This window comes from Pteropus vampyrus, unplaced genomic scaffold (assembly GCF_000151845.1).
Source record: "Pteropus vampyrus isolate Shadow unplaced genomic scaffold, Pvam_2.0 Scaffold515, whole genome shotgun sequence".
Classification (NCBI taxonomy): Eukaryota; Metazoa; Chordata; class Mammalia; order Chiroptera; family Pteropodidae; genus Pteropus; species Pteropus vampyrus.
Window position 1 is genome coordinate 479,895 of NW_011889296.1, and position 18,736 is coordinate 498,630.

At 44.7% G+C, this 18,736-nt stretch overlaps 1 protein-coding gene across 8 annotated transcripts in view; it reads right to left on the bottom strand.

Moving 5' to 3' along the window:
• The window catches only part of HDAC8 (histone deacetylase 8), a 175,908-nt gene extending 157,907 nt beyond the window's left edge, over positions 1 to 18,001 (bottom strand). For 5 of the 8 annotated variants that reach the window (XM_023524981.1, XM_023524982.1, XM_011383352.2 and 2 more), the window contains exons 1-4: positions 17,541 to 18,001; positions 17,003 to 17,055; positions 14,763 to 14,893; positions 12,628 to 12,769 (exon numbers count right to left, since the gene is read on the bottom strand). In XM_023524981.1, coding sequence (XP_023380749.1) covers positions 12,628 to 12,769; positions 14,763 to 14,893; positions 17,003 to 17,055; positions 17,541 to 17,852 — 638 coding nt within the window. In that variant the 5' untranslated portion in view covers positions 17,853 to 18,001. The remainder of the gene's footprint in view (positions 1 to 12,627; positions 12,770 to 14,762; positions 14,894 to 17,002; positions 17,056 to 17,540) is intronic. The other 3 variants (XM_011383351.2, XM_011383355.2, XM_011383354.2) reach the window with 1 other exon arrangement.
• Positions 18,002 to 18,736: the final 735 nt, after the last annotated feature.

Consider the following 18,736-nt stretch of genomic DNA (forward strand, 5'->3'; position numbering starts at 1 on the left):
GGGCTTAATATACAAAATTTCTAAAGAACTCATACAATCCAACACCAAAAATCCCAATCCAATTAAAAAATGGGCAGAGGATCTGAACAGGTATTTCTCCAAAGAGCACATACAGATGGCCAACAGACATATGAAAAGACGCTCAACATAAGTAATCATCAGAGAAATGCAAATTAAAACCACAAGGAGATATCACCTCGCCTGTCAGAATGGTTATCACCAATAAATCAAAGAACAAAAGTGCTGGCGAGGATGTGGAGAAAAGGCAACCCTCGCGCACTGTTGGTGGGATTGCAAATGGGTGCAGCCACTATGGAAAACAGTCTGAAGGTTCCTCAAAAAATTAAAAATAGAACTATCTATTGATCCAGCAATTCCACTTCTGGGTATTTATCCAAAGAAATCCAAAGTACTAATTTAAAAAGATGTATGCACCCCTATGTTCACTGCAGCGTTATTTACAATAGCCAAGATATAGATTCAATCTAAGTGCTCTTCAATAGACAACTGGATAATGAAGAGGGGATACATATATACAGTAGAATATTACCAGGCCATAAAAAAAAACCAAAACCTTCCATTTGCGAAAACATGGATGGACTTGGAAGGTATTGTGCTAAGTGAAATAAATCAGAGAAAGACAAATACCATAGGATCTCACTTATATGTGTAATCTATAAAACAAAATAAACAAACAAAACAGAAACAAACTTATAGATACAGAGAACATTTTAAGGATTGCTAGCTGGGAGGGGGAGGGGAGTGGGTGAAAAAGGGGAAGGGATTAAGAAGTTCAAATTGGCAGTTACAAAACAGTCACTGGGCTATGAAGGGAATGCAATCAGTAATGTTGTAATAATCATGTATAGTACTAGAGTAATCGGGGGATCACTTCTATGAGTTACATAAATGCGTATGCTATATACCTGAAACGAATATAACATTGAATGTCAACTGTAATTGAAAAATTAGAAAAATAAATTTCTAAAGGAACAAAATAGATTTCCTCTGAGTGCACAGCAGACTGGAAAAAGTCACCAATGCTATAAGACACTTGTCCTCATCTAGGAACCCGCTTCAGGAACTGTTTAGATTTATTATAAAAATAGGTGCTGGGAAGAGCAATAAAGATGGCTTGTATTTCTCAGGCTATTTGAAATGACTCCATTAGGTAGACTGAGAAACACATTAAAGCACAGAAAAGAGATTGAGAAATACATAATACTGAGTATTATGACCAGTACTTGTCAAAACTGTCAAGGTCATCGAAAACGAGGAAAGTCTGAGAAAATGTCATAGGCCACAGGAGCCTAAGGAGACGTGATGAATAAATGTCCCGTGGTGTCCTGGATGGGATCCTGGGACAGAAAAAGGCATTAGGTAAGAACTAAGGAAATCCGAGTAAACTATGAACAGTAGTTAATAGCAATGTCTCAGTGTTGGTTCATTCATTGTAATAAATATGTCATAGTCACATAAGATGTTCCCAATAGAGGAAACTGGATGTTGGCTGTTTGCCAACTCTCTGTAAGATCTGCTCAATTTTTCCATAAATCTTAAACTGTTCTAAAAAATAGTTCGTTAAAAATGGGTTATATTTGTCAGGATATTTGAAATGAGGATCAAGGGCACTCAGAGGCTTCAGACACCAGATGACGACGGGACAATTTCCGGGCAGAAAGCTGCAAATCCAGGCACCCCAAATCCCTTCCGAGAATTTCAATGGGAACGATCGATCATTAACGCAATCAGCAAAGACTGTGTAACTTTCTTCACCCCAAACAATGCTACAGGTCTGAAACACTGCAGACGGCAGGTTCCAAAAGCAGTGAGATCTCTATTCGCAGAAGTTGAGCTAACAATTCTGGAAGTGGGGGTAGGGTGGGTTGGCATGGGGCTGGGCAAGCCAGCCCAGGTGACTCGCATCCTTCACCAGCTACCAGCCCTTCCTGCGGGCAGGAGGAGCTAGTGTGGGATCAGAGGCCCCAGGCCTTTAATGACACCTGGCTCAGGCAGGAAATGTGTGCTTCTAACACTATGACTCCAAGTCACAGTCTTCAGTCCTCTTGTCCAACGCTTCTTTATGTGTCAAGGACCATGGGTGCTAGATTTATCCGCCAGGTTATAAACTCTGAAGGGTAGTTTCGTAATGGAAATATGGACTGCAGCTAATTAGTAAAACAAATTTCACAGTGAAAAACTTCTTCATTCTAAATATTCATTCTTTCATTCAATTTATAAATATTTCTTTAAGACCTATTATGAGCCAGACAGTGGGCTGATGAAAGAAATTAGCCCAGGAGAACACTCTGAACTGATGAAACAGTTTAGGTGAACATCAGATCAATAAATAGAAATGTGGATGACGTTAATAGAATCTCAGCGAGCAGAGAACATCCTTGCTTTAACCTCGCACGCCCTCTAGTGGTCTCTTGGTTAAAATGCAAAGGTTATATAAGCCCACGGTTGGGTTATGATCAATATGCTGAACTCTGACATACTGACTGCTTATCTGACTCTGTGAACACTCAAACGTCTGACCGCTGCTTGGAACCTTCTCCCTCTTCCTCTTTTTTCCTCCCTCTCTCCCCCCTCGTTCTGATAATTTCATAATATTTCAAGATATTATCATGATCCATTCAACAAATATTTATTGAGGGCCTACCATGAGAAGTCATGAACTCATCTTTACAGTTTAATAACTTTATTCTTTATTTTAGAAACATTTTGACATTCCATAGGTCAAGTGGTAGTTCCACGAGGTACATTCCCTCAAGGTAAGTTGGGACTCATTCGCCCACTCATCTCTCTTCTGCCCATCCATTCCAACTTTCACGCTCCATCATTCACGCGACGAAATGTTACTATGAACTTTATCTTCTAGTGTGTGGGGAGATGAGGTGTAAAAGAAATAATTAGTAATTAAATTAAACATTTTTTTAGAAGAACAATAAAACAAGGAAAGGACAATGAGAGGGTTTGGGGCTTTGCAAATTTAAAAAACGTGGTCAGGGGAGAGTATTTCAGGCAGTGGGCACAGCAAAGGCAAAGGCCTAGAGGTGGGAACATGCTTGAAATGTTCAAGGGACGAGGGGAGTCCAGAGAACGGTGAGGGAAGGAGGAAGAGAACAGTAGTCCCACGGGGCCAAGGAAACAGGAGGGCTTTGTAGCCATGGTTGGGATGCTGGCTCTTACCAAGTGAAACGAGGAGCCACTGCGGTGTTTGGGGCAGAGGAGTGATGGCATCTGTCTGTGTGGAGAATAGACCAAAGACGAGCAAGGACAGAGCTGGAGGTAGTGAGAAGGGATAAGATTCTGGATGTATTCTGAAGACAGGGGTGACAGGGTTTTTTATAGACTGCATGTGGAAGAACAGGGCTGCCAAATGCGGAGGATGGAGAATGAGGTTTGACACATATGAAGCTTGGGATGTCAACCCACGAACCAGTGCACGCTCCGCCATCTTCTCCCATTACTCACTTAACCACTCTGATTTCTGTCACAAATCCCTTGATATCTCTGCATGTTATTTGCTGTGCCATTTGTAATCTTAGTAACAATATCGCCACCTATTTATTGAAGAAACCAGGTATTTTTGACATTTCCCGTCTCCTCACCCCCAGAAGCCAATTGATCGACAAGGTCTGTCGATTATGCCTCTAAAATCACTCCCAAATGTTCTCTTTTCTTTTCGTATCCACTGTAACTACATTCGTTTATACCCTCAAAATCTCTTCCCTGGTCTCAGCATAACAGTCTGATCTTTTTCTTTATCAGGCTGATGGGACAGTGGTCCAGCTGCCCAGGAGGACAGGTGGAAGTGGAGGCCTTGGTACCTGGGCCTGAAAGCAAACACCAGAATTGTCTTTAAGAGAATTCTGAGGTTGAGCTGGGAAAGCATGCCTATAATAGGATGGTGACATCGAGGTCCTATTGGATGGCCCCCAAACCATCTCCTGACCAACAATATTCCAGGGCATCAGGCAGTGGGCGAATGAATGGTGATGTTGTTGAGAAGCCAGCACCTCCTTCATGATGAAACTGGTCTCTCGGCCTTAGGTTGCTAGGGGCGATCGCAGGGTACACGGAAGTAAGTGCACCGGGCAGTAGCAGCAGACTGGATGAGCAATCATGGTGTAGGAAGGGCACGAAGTTCTAGGAGCTGCCAACAGGAGGCCTTTGGTTGGATGACTGAATGTCACTTCAGAGATTTCTAGGTAACGGTCCAATTTTTGGCATGGGCAGACGGGGCCCGTGCCAAAAGGAAATACAGCTGGTGTCTCAGTTAAATGACCCAGTTGGTGGAGCTCGTACACCTCTCGGCGGTCAAGCCTCTTGGTGCTTAGTGCGTGCCAGGCGTTATCCTGTGTACTGTATACACATCAGTTCAGGTGATCCAACTGCGCTGGGAGGTAGGTGCTCTTATTATGGCCACTTTATAGGTGAGGAGATCACGAAACTGAGCGTTTAGATGAGCTGAGGTCACGCAGAAAGTGGCAGTGCCAAGATTCAAATCTAGGCAGTGTGACTTCCCAATCCCGGCTCTTAACTGCAAGGCTGCGTTGCATGGTGACGGCTGAGTGTGCCCTTGGGAGTCTGTACATGAGTAGCCGAGGTGCTGAGCAGGCTCGGAGACGTCAGCGGTTGCAGCAGGTAGCCAGGGCAGGAGTGGGCTGGAAACCCTGTTCAGTGCCATGAAGGGGAGGGGTCTGCCTCAGGGGCGTGGCGAGTTACGCGTGAATTCAGAGGAGGCCGGGGCGGAGGCCCCGTGGTATGACGTGTCGGAGGTCCTGGTTACATAAATGTGGAGGCTTCGGAGGAGCATTCTCCAAGGCAAGCGTGGAAACAGGGCTGTGGGTGGGGAGCAGGTGGCCACGGACCTGTGTTACAGATGTGGGGAGATGGAAAATCTCCAGCGAACTTCACTGGGACAAAGTCCCAAGGGCCTGAAGGTTCCCTTGGTCTGTGTCTGCCTTCACTGGAGGAGCCCTTAGACCGGAGTTCTCAAAGCGTGCTGTGCATCAGAATCACCTGGCGGGAGCGCTGGTCAAAAACCAATATTGTTTGGCTCCACCCTAGAGGCACAGGCAACCAGCACCCCTAACAGAGTGGGGCGCCTTGGAACAGTGCAAACTACTGGGCTGTGCCACAATGGACCTGGACCCGTACATCCTACTGTGGCTGGGGTAAAGGGCTGTGGCATTCTCAGGCTGCATGCCCGCTCCACTGCCCCTTGATATTCTGAATTCTGGAACAGGATGGGTGCTTTGGGAAGGGTCTACTACACCTGCTATGAGCTGAGTTTCCAAGTCTGTGCTGCCTTCTTGGAGCTATAATGGTTTGAGCTTCTGATCACAAACTGTATGTCTCTGTCAAAGAAAATGTCTCCCAATCTTGAAAATGGCCTTGATCACGAAGAGCTCGCATTCCCACTTGGGACAAGTGACAGTACCCAGGTCCTCCTGCGACAGGACAATGCCCCCTCCACGCACGCACCCCTATATGTGCATGTTGATGGCATTAGTCAACGGGACAGGCCAGGGCTGGGTTACATGGCCTTCAGCGACTAGAAGGTTGGTTTTGTGTCTGAGGACCAAATGCTTTTCTCTTAAGGACACTGGGGTGGTGAACTGCTGGTGGTATCAAAGGATTGCCGACATCGTCAATCATCCCAGGGGCCTTCGTTCCAGAAAGGCTTACATCTTGTCCAGCACTGCGCAAACTCTGTCCAGAAACAACGCTCCCATGCTTCAGGGCTTGGCCTGAAGATCGTGCTACCATGCAGCTCAGGGAGTCTGTGAGGTCAAATTAAGTGAATTTAACAAAAAGACTGCCCGGGAGAATAGCTGTCCTAGGAGGTGGTGCACGATGTCGTTGCTGGAAGAAGGCGGGAGCACCACACAGGGACTTCCTGCTCATCAACTGTCCTGATCTAGACGAAGCCGGCGGTGCCACTAGGTACGGACAGCTCTAGGAGGGCCAGAGTCTCACAGAAGTTAGCTAGGAGGTCCCAGATGAACAGAAAGGATTCTGAAAAGTGATTACATTGAGGATGGAATAATCTTGACCAGAACTCCCTGCTTTTTATTTTCCAAAAGCATCTCAAGTCCATCGTGGAAGAGATGGAGGGTCTGATGAAACCTGCTACAAGCTGCTGTCCAAAGTTTTATCTTCTAGAAGGCATTGATTTGGGACTCCGAGAGCATCCTCGCAGATTACCAGTAGTCCCTCTCCCAGTAGGGAGCGTGTTCGTTTGCGTTAACGGGTACGGATTCTGGATTGGACCTCGCAGTGTAAGGGATGCGTTGGACAGGGAATTCTATGCGGCGGTAGGAAGGGCGGGGGTATAGGGAATGCTGGCAGCGAAACTCTGATGAAGCAAAGGACATGAGTGTTGAGGGCAAGAGGGACTGGTCTACTTTCAGCCAGGAGCAGCTTATGGGCAAAGGAGAAGTGTAAAGTAAGTGACGTGGGTGGCAAACGGTACCAAACCTGACTTCAGCTGGACAAGCAGTGTAAGTGGCTGAACCAGGGACTTGTCTGAGAGGCCACCTAACACCCAGTCTGAATATAATAAATGACTTTTATCAAACACTACGCTCCAGGCTCTTTGCTAAGTAAGCTCTTTAATGCAAGCATCGGATTTCATCCTTGTAATCCTATAAGGTTGGTAGTATTATTATCTCCAATTTACAAATGAGGACACTGAGGCACAGAACGTTTTATAGTTGGTAACTGATGGAGGGGACATTCCCCTGTGACACTGAACCACTGTAATACACTGTGTTCCCCAGTTCTATAGTGCCACACCTCATCCCCTAGAAGCTATGAGAGGGGGTGCCGTAGGGACAAAGCATGTCCGGGCTGGTTCCTACTTTGCTGGCAGGCCGGGCGGTTCTCTGTGGAAGGGCTGGTACCTTACGGGTTGGATGTGCATTGACAGAATGATCGGAGCTACTATGGAAAAGGCAGGTGCCAGCGCCCAAAACATACGAGTACGAAGTGACGGGGCGCACCCTCCAGGGCTGAGACAGAGGTCTGCCAACACTGAATCCAGGCCTCCATTTTCATGTGATTAGCTATTTGTTTGTAAAGGCTGGGCGGTGGGGCAGCTAGAGGAGGGGTCTGGCTGACCGGTTAAACAAGCTACACTGTGCCTGGAGCCCTTGGGGAAATGCCATTCGCGGTCATAAGAAACGTGCACTCTTGAGCAGCAGCTCTGGCAGCTTTGATCCGAACGGCCAGGTGGGTTGGGTAGTAACTCAGAGCTGGAGGGATAGTTCCTCCATTCTTTTGGCCAGAGAGCTGGCCAAGACACAAGGCACAAGGCTCTACACCGCCCCCAGGTGGAGGGCGGGGTGGAGGCACTCAATCCTTCCACTCTAAAGAGGCTTGACATTTGCACCGTGACCTAGTACACACAAATCTATGCACATGCACTAGGACAAGTTTCACAGAATCCACCTTGACATCAAAAATGCCGGCCATAGCCCATGAAATCCATATATGGTTCCATGAATGAGTCACAACCCTTAGTCTGAAAAACACTGCCCTAGACCTTTGCTGGCACAGAGTTCTCCTTGCTGAGAATTTATTATGTCAGCCCCAGCCAGTATCAAGGTTGTTAGGGTTCCTAAGGATACAAGAGCTGTATCTGCTAACGAACTGACCACCTGTATCGGTCTCCATTCAAACAACCTATTCCTTTCATCACCAACGCCGATCCCCATCCACCTGTTCAATCGTTTCATCTCTTATGGATTGTCAGATATATCAGCGGGTAACGAGGCAAATCTATCACAAAGGGAAATTTTAGATCTTATAAAAACATGCAGGATATCACGAAGTCGGCACACAAAACTGACGACAAGGATACGGTAGAACAGTTTACGGCAGAAGAAGAGGAAAATAAATAAGGAGAATGATTTTAAAAGTGGTTCAAAACAGTGATTTGAATACCAAATGACTAAGAAGCCCTCGGTAAAACTGATGAAGCCCCCGAAAATTTTGGCAGAATCAACCCTCTAAGTGATCACGCTGCTGAAGTCTCCAGGGAAGTGAAATGTACCATCTTGAAATACGTAATTTCCTTCCAAAAATTAGGCCCAAAACAAAAACAATGAATTCTCGATACATTCTTTGTTTGTTGGAAGAATCACTTAGCATTCAGTTTTTTCGTAAAAGAGACAAACATTCGAATAGTTTTCAGTTATTCAAGTTAGCATCCTAATCAAGCCGTACCCCCTCCACTATTTACTTTAAAACTGTAGTCCCCCTTTTAAATGAATTCACTAAGTGGCCTTTTGACGAAAAGCTGAATGTTTGTTAAATGAATAACCGCAATAGCCTTCTCCTCGGCCTGTGGTCTCAGCTTCCTCCCATTCAGCTGGCACATTGCCACCCACTCTAAAAATCTTCAGTAAATCTCCACCGGCCCCAGGCAAAAAGTCCAAGTCCTCAGCACGGCTTACAAAACACCCTGATCGTCCCTTCTCTGCACAACAGACCGTTCTGTGTCCATATTGTAGCTGCTTCCCACCTTGTTCCAAGCAGTTATTACAGAAAGCTTCATTGATAAAAGCAATATAATCACGTTTGAGAAAATATAGGAAAAGTAAAGGAAACAGAAAAAAAGTGCATGGATACGTATGTGTGTACACACACGTTTATATCCCCTCGAACAACACAGGTTTGAACTGTTCAGGTCCACTTATACGCGGCTGTTTTTCAATCAACCGGTATACTTCAAAGCCATGTTCAAGGGTCAAGTGCGGTTGGGAATGTGTGCACGTGCAGGGCTACGCCCTTAACCCCTCCGCTGTTAACATGCGAACAGTATTTCCTTCTAAGAATTTTTCCTCTGTATATATTTTCACATGACTCTAATCGAAGTGAACGTATGATGTGGTAGCTACCTACCCTTTAAACACATACCCAACATACGACGTGCGCTTTTTCTTGTCCTAACCACCATTTTTAATGGGTATATAATAGTCCAACAAGTAGGTGCGTTGCAGTATACTACCTAACCATTCCACTGTTGCTGAATATTTACGTATCCTTCCCTTTTGGGCGGGATAGTATCAGTCACATGCATGGCTCGTCTATAATTTGGATGGTTTTATTTCATTAGAATAGATTATCAATAACAGATACTGTAAGTTAAAATTTTTCTTCCTTTGGCTCAATTTTGGTAGGAGGAAAATATATACATGTATATATGATATTTAAATTTCACTTCCTCTAATGATTAATGATGTTAAGTATTTTTTAATGTTTCTTTACCGTTTATTTCCTTTCGTGAATTGTCTGGTCATGTCTTTTGCCCACCTACTTATTATCAGTGGATAAAAAAAAACGAGAATAGTTAAAGTTTTTAACCCTTTGTTATATTTTCTGTAACTTTTCTTTCTCCTCTTTTAATTTTCACTGCGAAAGTAATAAAATCTCGTTACAGAAACTCTGAAAGCCAGGGAAATACATTTTTAATAATCATCAATAATTCTGCCACCCTAACATAACCACAGCTATCATTCCTACCAGTTTTTTCCCCCCAGGTGTGTAATTGCAACGGGCATACAATTTTTAAACCTGGTTTTTCACTAACACATAAGTGTCTTTCTGAAATGCCCCGTATTCCTCATAATCATCATTTAAAATGACAGTATATCCCATGGGGTAGATTCAACATTTCCTTATTGCTAGACGGTAGTGTTATTTCTTTTTTTTTTTAAATAAATAACACTGATAAACACCTTTACACGAACAGCTTTTTCCACACTTTGAATTATTTTCTTAGGAAACATTCTCAGGAGTAAGGTTACTAGATAAAAGGCTTAGAAAGAGGCTATCTAGTTGTTTGACTTTGCATGTCTTTGATCAGTAGTAATGAACACTGTCCTGTGTTTTCTAGTTGTACTTAAACTACTCTGAAAATTGTCTACTCATGTTCTTTGCGCATATTCTTATGCGTCATACTGTATGAGTACCTTAGGAAATACGACCCTGTCACACTTCATCATATTCATGTCGTGTGCCTTTTCAGTGTGTTTAGATTTTATTTTTAAAATGCCAAAAAACTTTTAAGTTATTTTGGTTTTAAAATTTTTATATAGTCAAATTTGTTGATCTTTTCCTTTGTGAGTTTTTCCTGTTACTTCCTAAAGCTTAGAAAATGACTCCCCTTTAGAAGCTTGATAAATATTCATTCGTTCTACTTCTTTAAAATTTGCTTTTTTATACTTAACTCTTCAATCCAGCTGCCACTTATTTTAGTTTATTACAGGAGATGAGGGTATAAATGCTACAAGCTGTCACAACATCATTTACTGAACAATCCTTTCCGTTCCCATTCACTTGCAACGCATCCCTTATAATAGATTGAATGCTTATACGAAAGTCTCTTCGGGGAGTTTACTATAATATCATCTGTCATAGCTTATAGCCATGGCACCGATGTTTTCATTATTCTAGTTTTGTAGGTTTAATATCTAATCGCATTAGTCCCTCATTAATCTTCTTTTGCAGAATTTTCTTTGAAAACCACTCTTTCGCTCTCGAATGTAATTCTTTGCTGTCATACCTCTACGATATGAATTTCTTGAGGACAGGATTGGTTTATTTCATTGGAACAGATTGCTAAGAATAATATCACTTGGTCAACAGGTATGAACTTTTCCCCCACTCTTGTAACGCTCATGTCCAAAGTTTTCAGAAAGAATATGCCAATTTCATTGGAATCTTATGAACACCTAGATATTTTGAAGAGGTTTTTTTTCCAAAACTGTTAGGGGTGAAGACATATCATGTTTCGATTTCTATACTTCTGCTTAGTAGTGATGATACAAATATGCTTGACATATAGTAGTAGGTGCTTAATCAACACGTCAAATGAGTAAATGGCACGTATGGATGTGTACATGTATTTGCGGATGGGGAAATACTGTGGCCATTATACAGATCATTGATGGCTATATGTATGTTTGCAGGCTAAATGCCCGCAGTGCACCTGCAGAGGTTCCAGAGGTGCTAAATCCTTAGAGACTATGCGATGTACCTTCACCACAGGTGTGTCTGTTTCCAGGTAGGCTCAGCTGAAAGGTGTCTGACATAGTTACAGTAAGGTGTGTGCGTGTGCCCCCACCTACACGCAGCCCGGAAGCAGCCATGATTGGCTTAAGACAGCGTGTACTTCCTCTGGCTGCAAAACAGTGATGAGAAGTGGCAGGTATCTGGCTCTCGCACTGGGAACTGGCCCAAGCCCCAGCAGACCTTTGGCAGTGAACTTAAACACATGAGCTCCTCCAGGGCAACATGTAGAGCAGGTCTGACTCACAGGACCAGCACCGCCCATGTCTGGAGAAGTGTGGGCCCCCCGCCTCATCTGTAGCTTGAGAGAGAGGAGCTCATTGCTTTCTCCTAGGGATTGCTGTATTTATTTTACGTTTTTAAAAGCAGAGCAAATGCTAACAAAAGGGAAGTTGTTTCTCTTAGTTTTTATGGCCACGTGAAACATGACTAAACACTGCTTCTCTTTGCTCCTTCGCCTCCAAAGCAGATTTTAGTAGCAAACTTTGTCAGGAACTTCTGAGGGTGGGAAATCTGTCGATTTCACGAAGAGAATTCCCTGTTGTTGCCTTAACCTGCGTGTACTGAAACTGTGCTCAAGGTTTCATTCCAAAAAAATAAAGTGCTGGTTTCTCCAGACTCAAGAGCACTGGAGAGTATCAAGGTCATGGCCGACACTATGGCCAACTGGCGTGTGAATGACGCATTGGTAATGACGGCATGTTGATTAATTCAGAGTTTAAGAAATCCTTCTCCAACATGTATTAAGAACTACAGGCATGCCAAGCAAGACGCCAAATGCTGAGTGAGGCCCCACAGTTCCCGTCACAGAGTAGAGCTGTTTGAAATGTTAACACGAAACCCTGAAAGGACTTTCCCTCTAACTCCAAGTAGCACCTAAGAACAGCTGTTTCACAAGCTCCTTTTCCTTAGAGTCACACCTAACTCTCAGCTGCCGCTTTCCTTACAGGTGGCAGCATAAGCCTCCTCGATTCTTCAGCTTTTTGTTTTAAATCTAGTCACATCAATTGTCCACCTATTTGAAAATCTGTTGCCACTTCTTTCAAGACCTGGCTGTAAAACGCACCTCCTCTGAGACGCCATGACTAATTTATCCTGCTGCTCAATCTCTCCAGCTCATCCGTATATTCAGCTGGTCCCCAAACTGATGTTGCTCCCCAACTATTCTAGTTTCAGTCATGTTTCTAGAGTGTAAATCCCTTGACGACGGGGGATTTCTAGACAGCTGAAAGAGAATTTTGGGATTGTCTACTTATACCCTTTTGCCCTGCCCATTTTCCTGATGGAGCAACTGAGGCCCAGAGAGGTTCATCTGTCTTAGTTAGCAAAACTTGCAGAAAAACTAGGCATGGAGCCCAGGATCCTGACCTACTCTACTATGCCATCTTCTATCTCATTTGCATCTCATCAGAATGTCCACTAAGGGCTAATACGTAAACAAGTCTCTCAATAAATGCGAATACAATAAGCATCAGAGTTTTCATTACCGAGAAACTGACTCAAGGAAAGAGGCAGAAAGCAGAAAGGTCATTTTCTTACTTCTTTGCATGATGCCACCCTCCGGACCAGTTAATTGCTACTTTGCACATTCCATCAATCAGGCATTGGGCAGCTGTGATTGTAGCCCCTCCCACAGCTGCTGCGTAGTCAAATATCCCTTCGGTGGCTGGGCAGTCATAACCTTTGGGTAAACATCAAAAGAGCTTGTTAAATGATGATCTGGAGAAAGAGGAGGTATGATACTGTGATTTATAAGAAACATATGTTTGGTCTTCATCCCCATTCCTGGCACGGAGCTCCAAAAACTCTCGGAATTTCCCAAGCGATGACAGCGATTAAGAGGTGACTAGTGGACCACACCTAAGGATGACCTCCAGCAAGGGGAGAGGAGCTGGAGATTGAGCTCCATCACCAATTGGCTGAATTAACCCATTTCCCGTTGGCCCTGAGAATACTTGCCAGCGGCGCCTGCGCCTGCAGCGTTTACCCTGAGTTAAGTTGCAGATCACAGTCCTAACCTGATCTCCAAAGTTGGCCACGAAAGATCTCGCTTTTATTATTATTTTCGCATTGCTCCAGTATATGATAGTCTTTGGAAACAAATGGCATCATTCTATTTATAACATTCTAGTTTTAGTAGTGGGATTTCCATTTACGAACTATAGTAATTCTCGATGGCTGAGAACGTCAAATCCTAGAAAACGTAGCGTTCCTACACGTGATGTTGACGTCATTCTCCAACAGTTGTTAGCTGAAGATGCATTGGATGCATCTGATTTATGTACACATTTCTGTTACGTTAGGACTAGAGACAAGTTCTGTTTAGAAATAACCCCAAGAACAGTTCTATATTTTGTTTTCGCATTGAGAACCAGTCAGATTTGCTTCGGCCTCAAAGAGCGTGTTTTTGGCAAATTAAATGAACGCTGGCAGCGAGCTGCCCTTTGTTTTCCTAAACGGGAAATGGGTTACATCAACCATGCTTCTTTAATGAAGCTCCATAAAAACCCAAGAGGATGGGGCTCTGAGAGCTTGTGCGCTGGTGAACACGTGGGGATTTGGGGAGAGTGGTCCCTGGAGAGGGCATGGAAGCTCCGTGCCCCTTGCCCGTACCTCGCCTGTGCATCTCTTCCATCTCGCTGTTCCTGAGTTAGAGCTTTTTACAACTGAGCCTTGAACAACGCAGGGATTGTTAGGGTGCCTGCCGCCCCCCACCCCGAAAGTTGAAAATCCATGTATAACTTTAGACTCCCCAAAATTTAACCACTAATAGCCTACTGTTTGTTGACCAGAAGCCTTACTGTTAGCATAAACAGTCACTGAACATATGTTTTGTATGTCATATGTATTATATATTGTTTTCTTATAGTAAAGTAAGCTAGAAAAAAGAAAACGTTATGAAGAAAATCATAAGGAAGAGAAAGGATATTGACAGTACTTAATGAACAAAACCCATACATAAGTGGACCCTTGCAGTTCAAACCCGTGTTGTTCAAGGCTCAGCTGGGTAATCAACCCAAAAGCTACTATGCTAACATCGGCTCCCGACAAGACAAAAAACATCTCTGACGTTGGGAAAAGAAGTTTTTAGTGTCAGAGCTAGAAAGGCTAATCCTTCAAGATAACTAGTCACATCCTATACAGGGATAAATCAAGGTCTGAAAGGTCTCTTGCCCCACCCCCATCCAGTGCTGTACTAAACCACGCTTTCTCTCTAGGTTATGCTATCAGCCACTTTCGATTTTTTAAATGCAGCTGTTCAATGAGAAATAAACTAGAAAACTTAGCCAGAACAGAAATCTGTACTCAAGTTGAAATGCAAGGTCACAGCGCAGTTAAGTCAGCATACAAAGGCCAGGCCCAATCTGGGCACTGCTATCAGGGCCTGAGCGACTCAAACAAAGATTTTCCTCCATCTGATCCATCCGTCAGTTTTGCTCAACTCATATGGTTTGCTTGTTAAGTGAGGCATATGTGGCTAAACTGACAGATTGAGATTGCGGTGAATGCATTAGTACTTTAATTTCGAATTTTTAAAAATAATTTTGTCACTTTTCAATTAGTTCTTAACTAAGAAGTATTAAAGGCCAGCGCGCAAGGTATAAAAGATTAAGCAGTTCTGCTCCATAGATGGAGATTGCGTACGTCCCATCATTGCCCAGCGGCGACTTTACCTAGCCCATATTCTACGGAGTCCGGATGCTCGTCATCTCCTTCCTGGCTGACCTTCTGGAGATGCTGCAGATAGGCATCGGTGTGGAAGGTGGCCATCTCCTCCATGGAGGCCACTTTGGGCTTAACTATTCTAATAATAACGGAGAACAAAGAGAGCTGAGTGAGTCAGACCCAGAGTATGCCAGAAGCTGGAAGCAGGAACCAGTCATCTGAGCAGAAAACACAACTCCTGGCTTCTGGTTCCAGCGGCTACAGTCACAAACACGTTCTTTTCCTCCGCTGCACTATACAGTCTTCACTTCTCCACATCTACGTAACGACTCCGTTAATGGGGATGAGAGGATAGATTTTCCCCTTGAGCTCACAGGGAGGTAAAAAAAATGTAATTATATTGAAACAAGCAGGTATTGGACAAACGTTACTCTGTAACAACTTTCGTAACCAACCACTAGGCTGAGGTATTGCCATTTGAAGCGGTTCCTAATTGGGCCACATCTCCCTTCAGCTGTGTTTGTATTTCCACGGGCAGCTGTACTATTATGAATTTTGCACTCGGAGCCAGAGAACTACGTGCCTGTCCTAACTCTGTGCTCATCGGCTCTACAACCTCAGGTAAAAAGACTTCTGCAGTTCAGTTTCCTCATCTGTAAAGTGGGGAGGTGAAGATTAAGTGAGAACATATATGAAAATGCTTTGTGGATAGCTATCGTTGTCCTTAATATTAAAGGGTAAAAAAGGCAACCAAAACATCAGTTTCTACGTTTGGTCCCTCCCTCCCATCAGCCTCTGGGAGGAAGATGAGGAGCTGGGCTGGAGCTGGGCTTCACTCGCAAGCCCCCAACCAACTCCTCACAAGGAGTGACAAACAGGAGTGACGGAGCGCTAAGCTACCAACAGGACTTACGACCTCTAACCTCTGCCTACCTGTTCCCCAATCCGGTTTCTGCTTCCACTACTGCTCTCTAGTCCTGGCCACTGAAATGGGGGCGGGGGCTGTCTGTGGACTGGCAGCAGCATCACCTGGGAGCTGCTAGACAGACAGACAGACCTCCAGCTGCACCTGAGACCTATTGAAGCAGATTTTGGTTGTAACCAGGTGATTCTTATACATATTCAAGTTGGAAAAGCAGCGGCCTGGACCACGGGGAGGCAGGACTGATTTTTTTTTCCAGTTTCTCGAATGGGAACACGGCCATGCGTTTCTCATGAATTAGTATGACTTCACAGGCTACTACAATCACCAAATGGGCCACAATCCTGAGGCTCAGCCTCAGAAATTAAATGCATACATCCAGGATCTGAGGATTTGATTGCTGCTTCTAGTTCAAGAAAACAGGTCTAAATCCTCAGAGGTGACAGATCTGCCCACTGAAATAAAAATTTTACAGTTCCTCGGACCATGTTTCCCAGCCCTAATAGCTCCCTCTTCCAGTACCCTTCCCCTTTAGCAAATACTTACGGAAAGCCTCCCTAGTGAACAACAAAGAAATTTGACAGTTTTGCTTTATTTTGATTTCTTGTTTGTCTTAGTCATTTTTTGAAATGTTTACTTTAATAGAAGGCATGTAGTTTTACGTTTACCAAACACAGGCTTAAAAAACGGTTGAAAAACAGTCCTCGCGCAGGTACTCAATGAACGATTTTGTTAATAATAAGGATAAAATTTGAAAGCCAACTACGCTACCTTCTGGGAGATAAATGAAGCATACCGAACCGGCGGGCGTAAACAGACACTCGCCTGTTTGGCCACGAAATGTGATAAACAATCCTACAAGTGGCAGGGTTATAATATTCACTCTTAAAACGACAAACAGGAAGTTCAGTTGGCTCTGAGCGGAGTAGCCACTGGCTCCCAGGAGCCGGCTTCGGTCTGGTTTCCAGGCTCACTCATTAAAGGCTGCTGGTGGTGACCGAGTATCTAAGAGTCTGAAGTTGAACGCTGGACTTCAGTTTGGGCTTGGAGAAAAACCCCCAAACCTGAACACCTCCTAGCCCCATACCTAGTCCCAGCATACTTGCCCTCTCGGCAATAAAATCCTATTTCTAATGGATCTTATGTGCTTCATGAACTTTTTTTTTCGAGTTTTCTTAATTCTTTAAGAGCTTTCATTCGATTACAGGGAAATTACAAACACCGAATCACCAAAATCTTTAAAAGGACCATTCCGTCCCCGATTAGCCCCAAGGTGGAGCGGGACATTTAGACCGGGAACACCTGAGTTAACGAAAAATCACTCACCTCATTTGCTTATGCAGTGCATATGCTTCGATCAAAGAATGTACCATGCTGGCCTAAGAACAGGAGCAAAAGAAAAGAAAAAAAAGCAGAAAATTGTCTCTTAAATGTTTAATTCGGAGCAATTCCGTCGATGTCGCTATCCTGAACAAAGGAAGGAACTTTAACAGTTGCCATGCACTTCAGACGATAGAGAAACAAAGTATCTAAATCGCTAAGGCGGGAGCTACGAGTCGGGAAGGAGGCAACGGGACACTTTTTCTCCTGAAGATTCTCATTCGGGGACCCCTTGCAGAAGACGGTGTCCCGTCAGCGGCAGCCCCTCCTCCGCCCCCGCCCCCGCCTGTCCGTTGGGCGCCGCGCGGATGAACGCTGCCCGGTGGGGACCTGCGAGGGGACACTTCCTCCATCACCTGGTACAGCCGCCCAAATTTCTGCGGACCGCTGGCCCCAGCCGCGTCTGCTCTGCGCTTCCTGACGCCCTCCCGGGCACGGCCCCCACCCCCACCCGCCCACGGGCTCGCGCCCCGACCTCTCTTACCCGTTTGGGGACTTTGGCCAGGGAGTCGCACATGCTGACATACTCGGGACTGTAGATGTAAACCGGGGGCAGCGACTGCCCGCTATCCGCGGGTTCCTCCGCCTCCTCCATCTCCCACTTCCAGCCGTGCCGGAGCCACCGTCCGGATCCGGCTTTTTTCGGACTCAACCCCGGCTCCGGTTCCTGCTCCTCTGATCGGCCGCAGCGGTGCTCCCTGGTCAACATTCCCTCCTCGAGATCGCCGGAGACACTGTCCCCCTCCCCGTCCAACTGAAGCAATGCATGGGCCTTCCCAGTCCAGAACCCCTTCATTTAGTGAGCACACTTCAAAAACGGCAGGTGGGCGGGTAGAAAAGCCCCCCAAACTGACAATTAGGAAGGATATTTTATGGCACAAATAAGCACGGTCAAAACTAACCATCCTTGTTGCCCTACGGGGCCATTTGAGATGAGGTCAGATCAGCTTCAGAGCATGCTGGGAGATGTAGTTTCAAGGGGTTCGAGTAGCGGAAGAACCGGGACTAATTACTAAAATAGCCGCGAATTTGAGTTTTAGCGCTAAAAAAAAAAAAAAAAAAAAAAGGCAGCAGCAGCAGCAGCAGCTTGAAATCTTTATTAATTTTTTTTCAGTCTGAAGATACACCCATATAAATAGTTAAAGACAGACACAATGTAGCCACTGAGAGCACCACCCAGCTGCATCAGAGGGGCATTTTTGGGTGCTGGACCAATGAATGGTACAAACGGTTTGAAAAGTTTGCATTGTAAAACTCTATGCCTCTGTGCCACCACGTTAGTTCATTGCTTTTCATCAACTATCCATGTTCATGTAAGAGTTAACAATCTCAATCATTGACTCTGGCAAAACGGATAGCATTTTCCCCAAAGGCTGGAAACTGCTTGGCAGATTCAAATCAAGTAGTGATATCAAATTGCTCCCTGAAAATTCATGTGGCGTAAGGGTGTAAGCAGATACTTTCAGTGATGTTTGGGAACATTCGCTGCTACAGAGTTAGGGAACCATTGTAGGTTTCATGTGAGGGTCCACATTAAATAACACTCTGAAGCAGTTTTAGAATCACCTTCGCTATCCCCAGGTTCTTAGGGGACACTGTGTAGTGATGCAAGCTGGCCGATGCCCAAGCCGCCAACTCACATCATCTTCAACTGACATACTAACACCCCTCAGACGACCC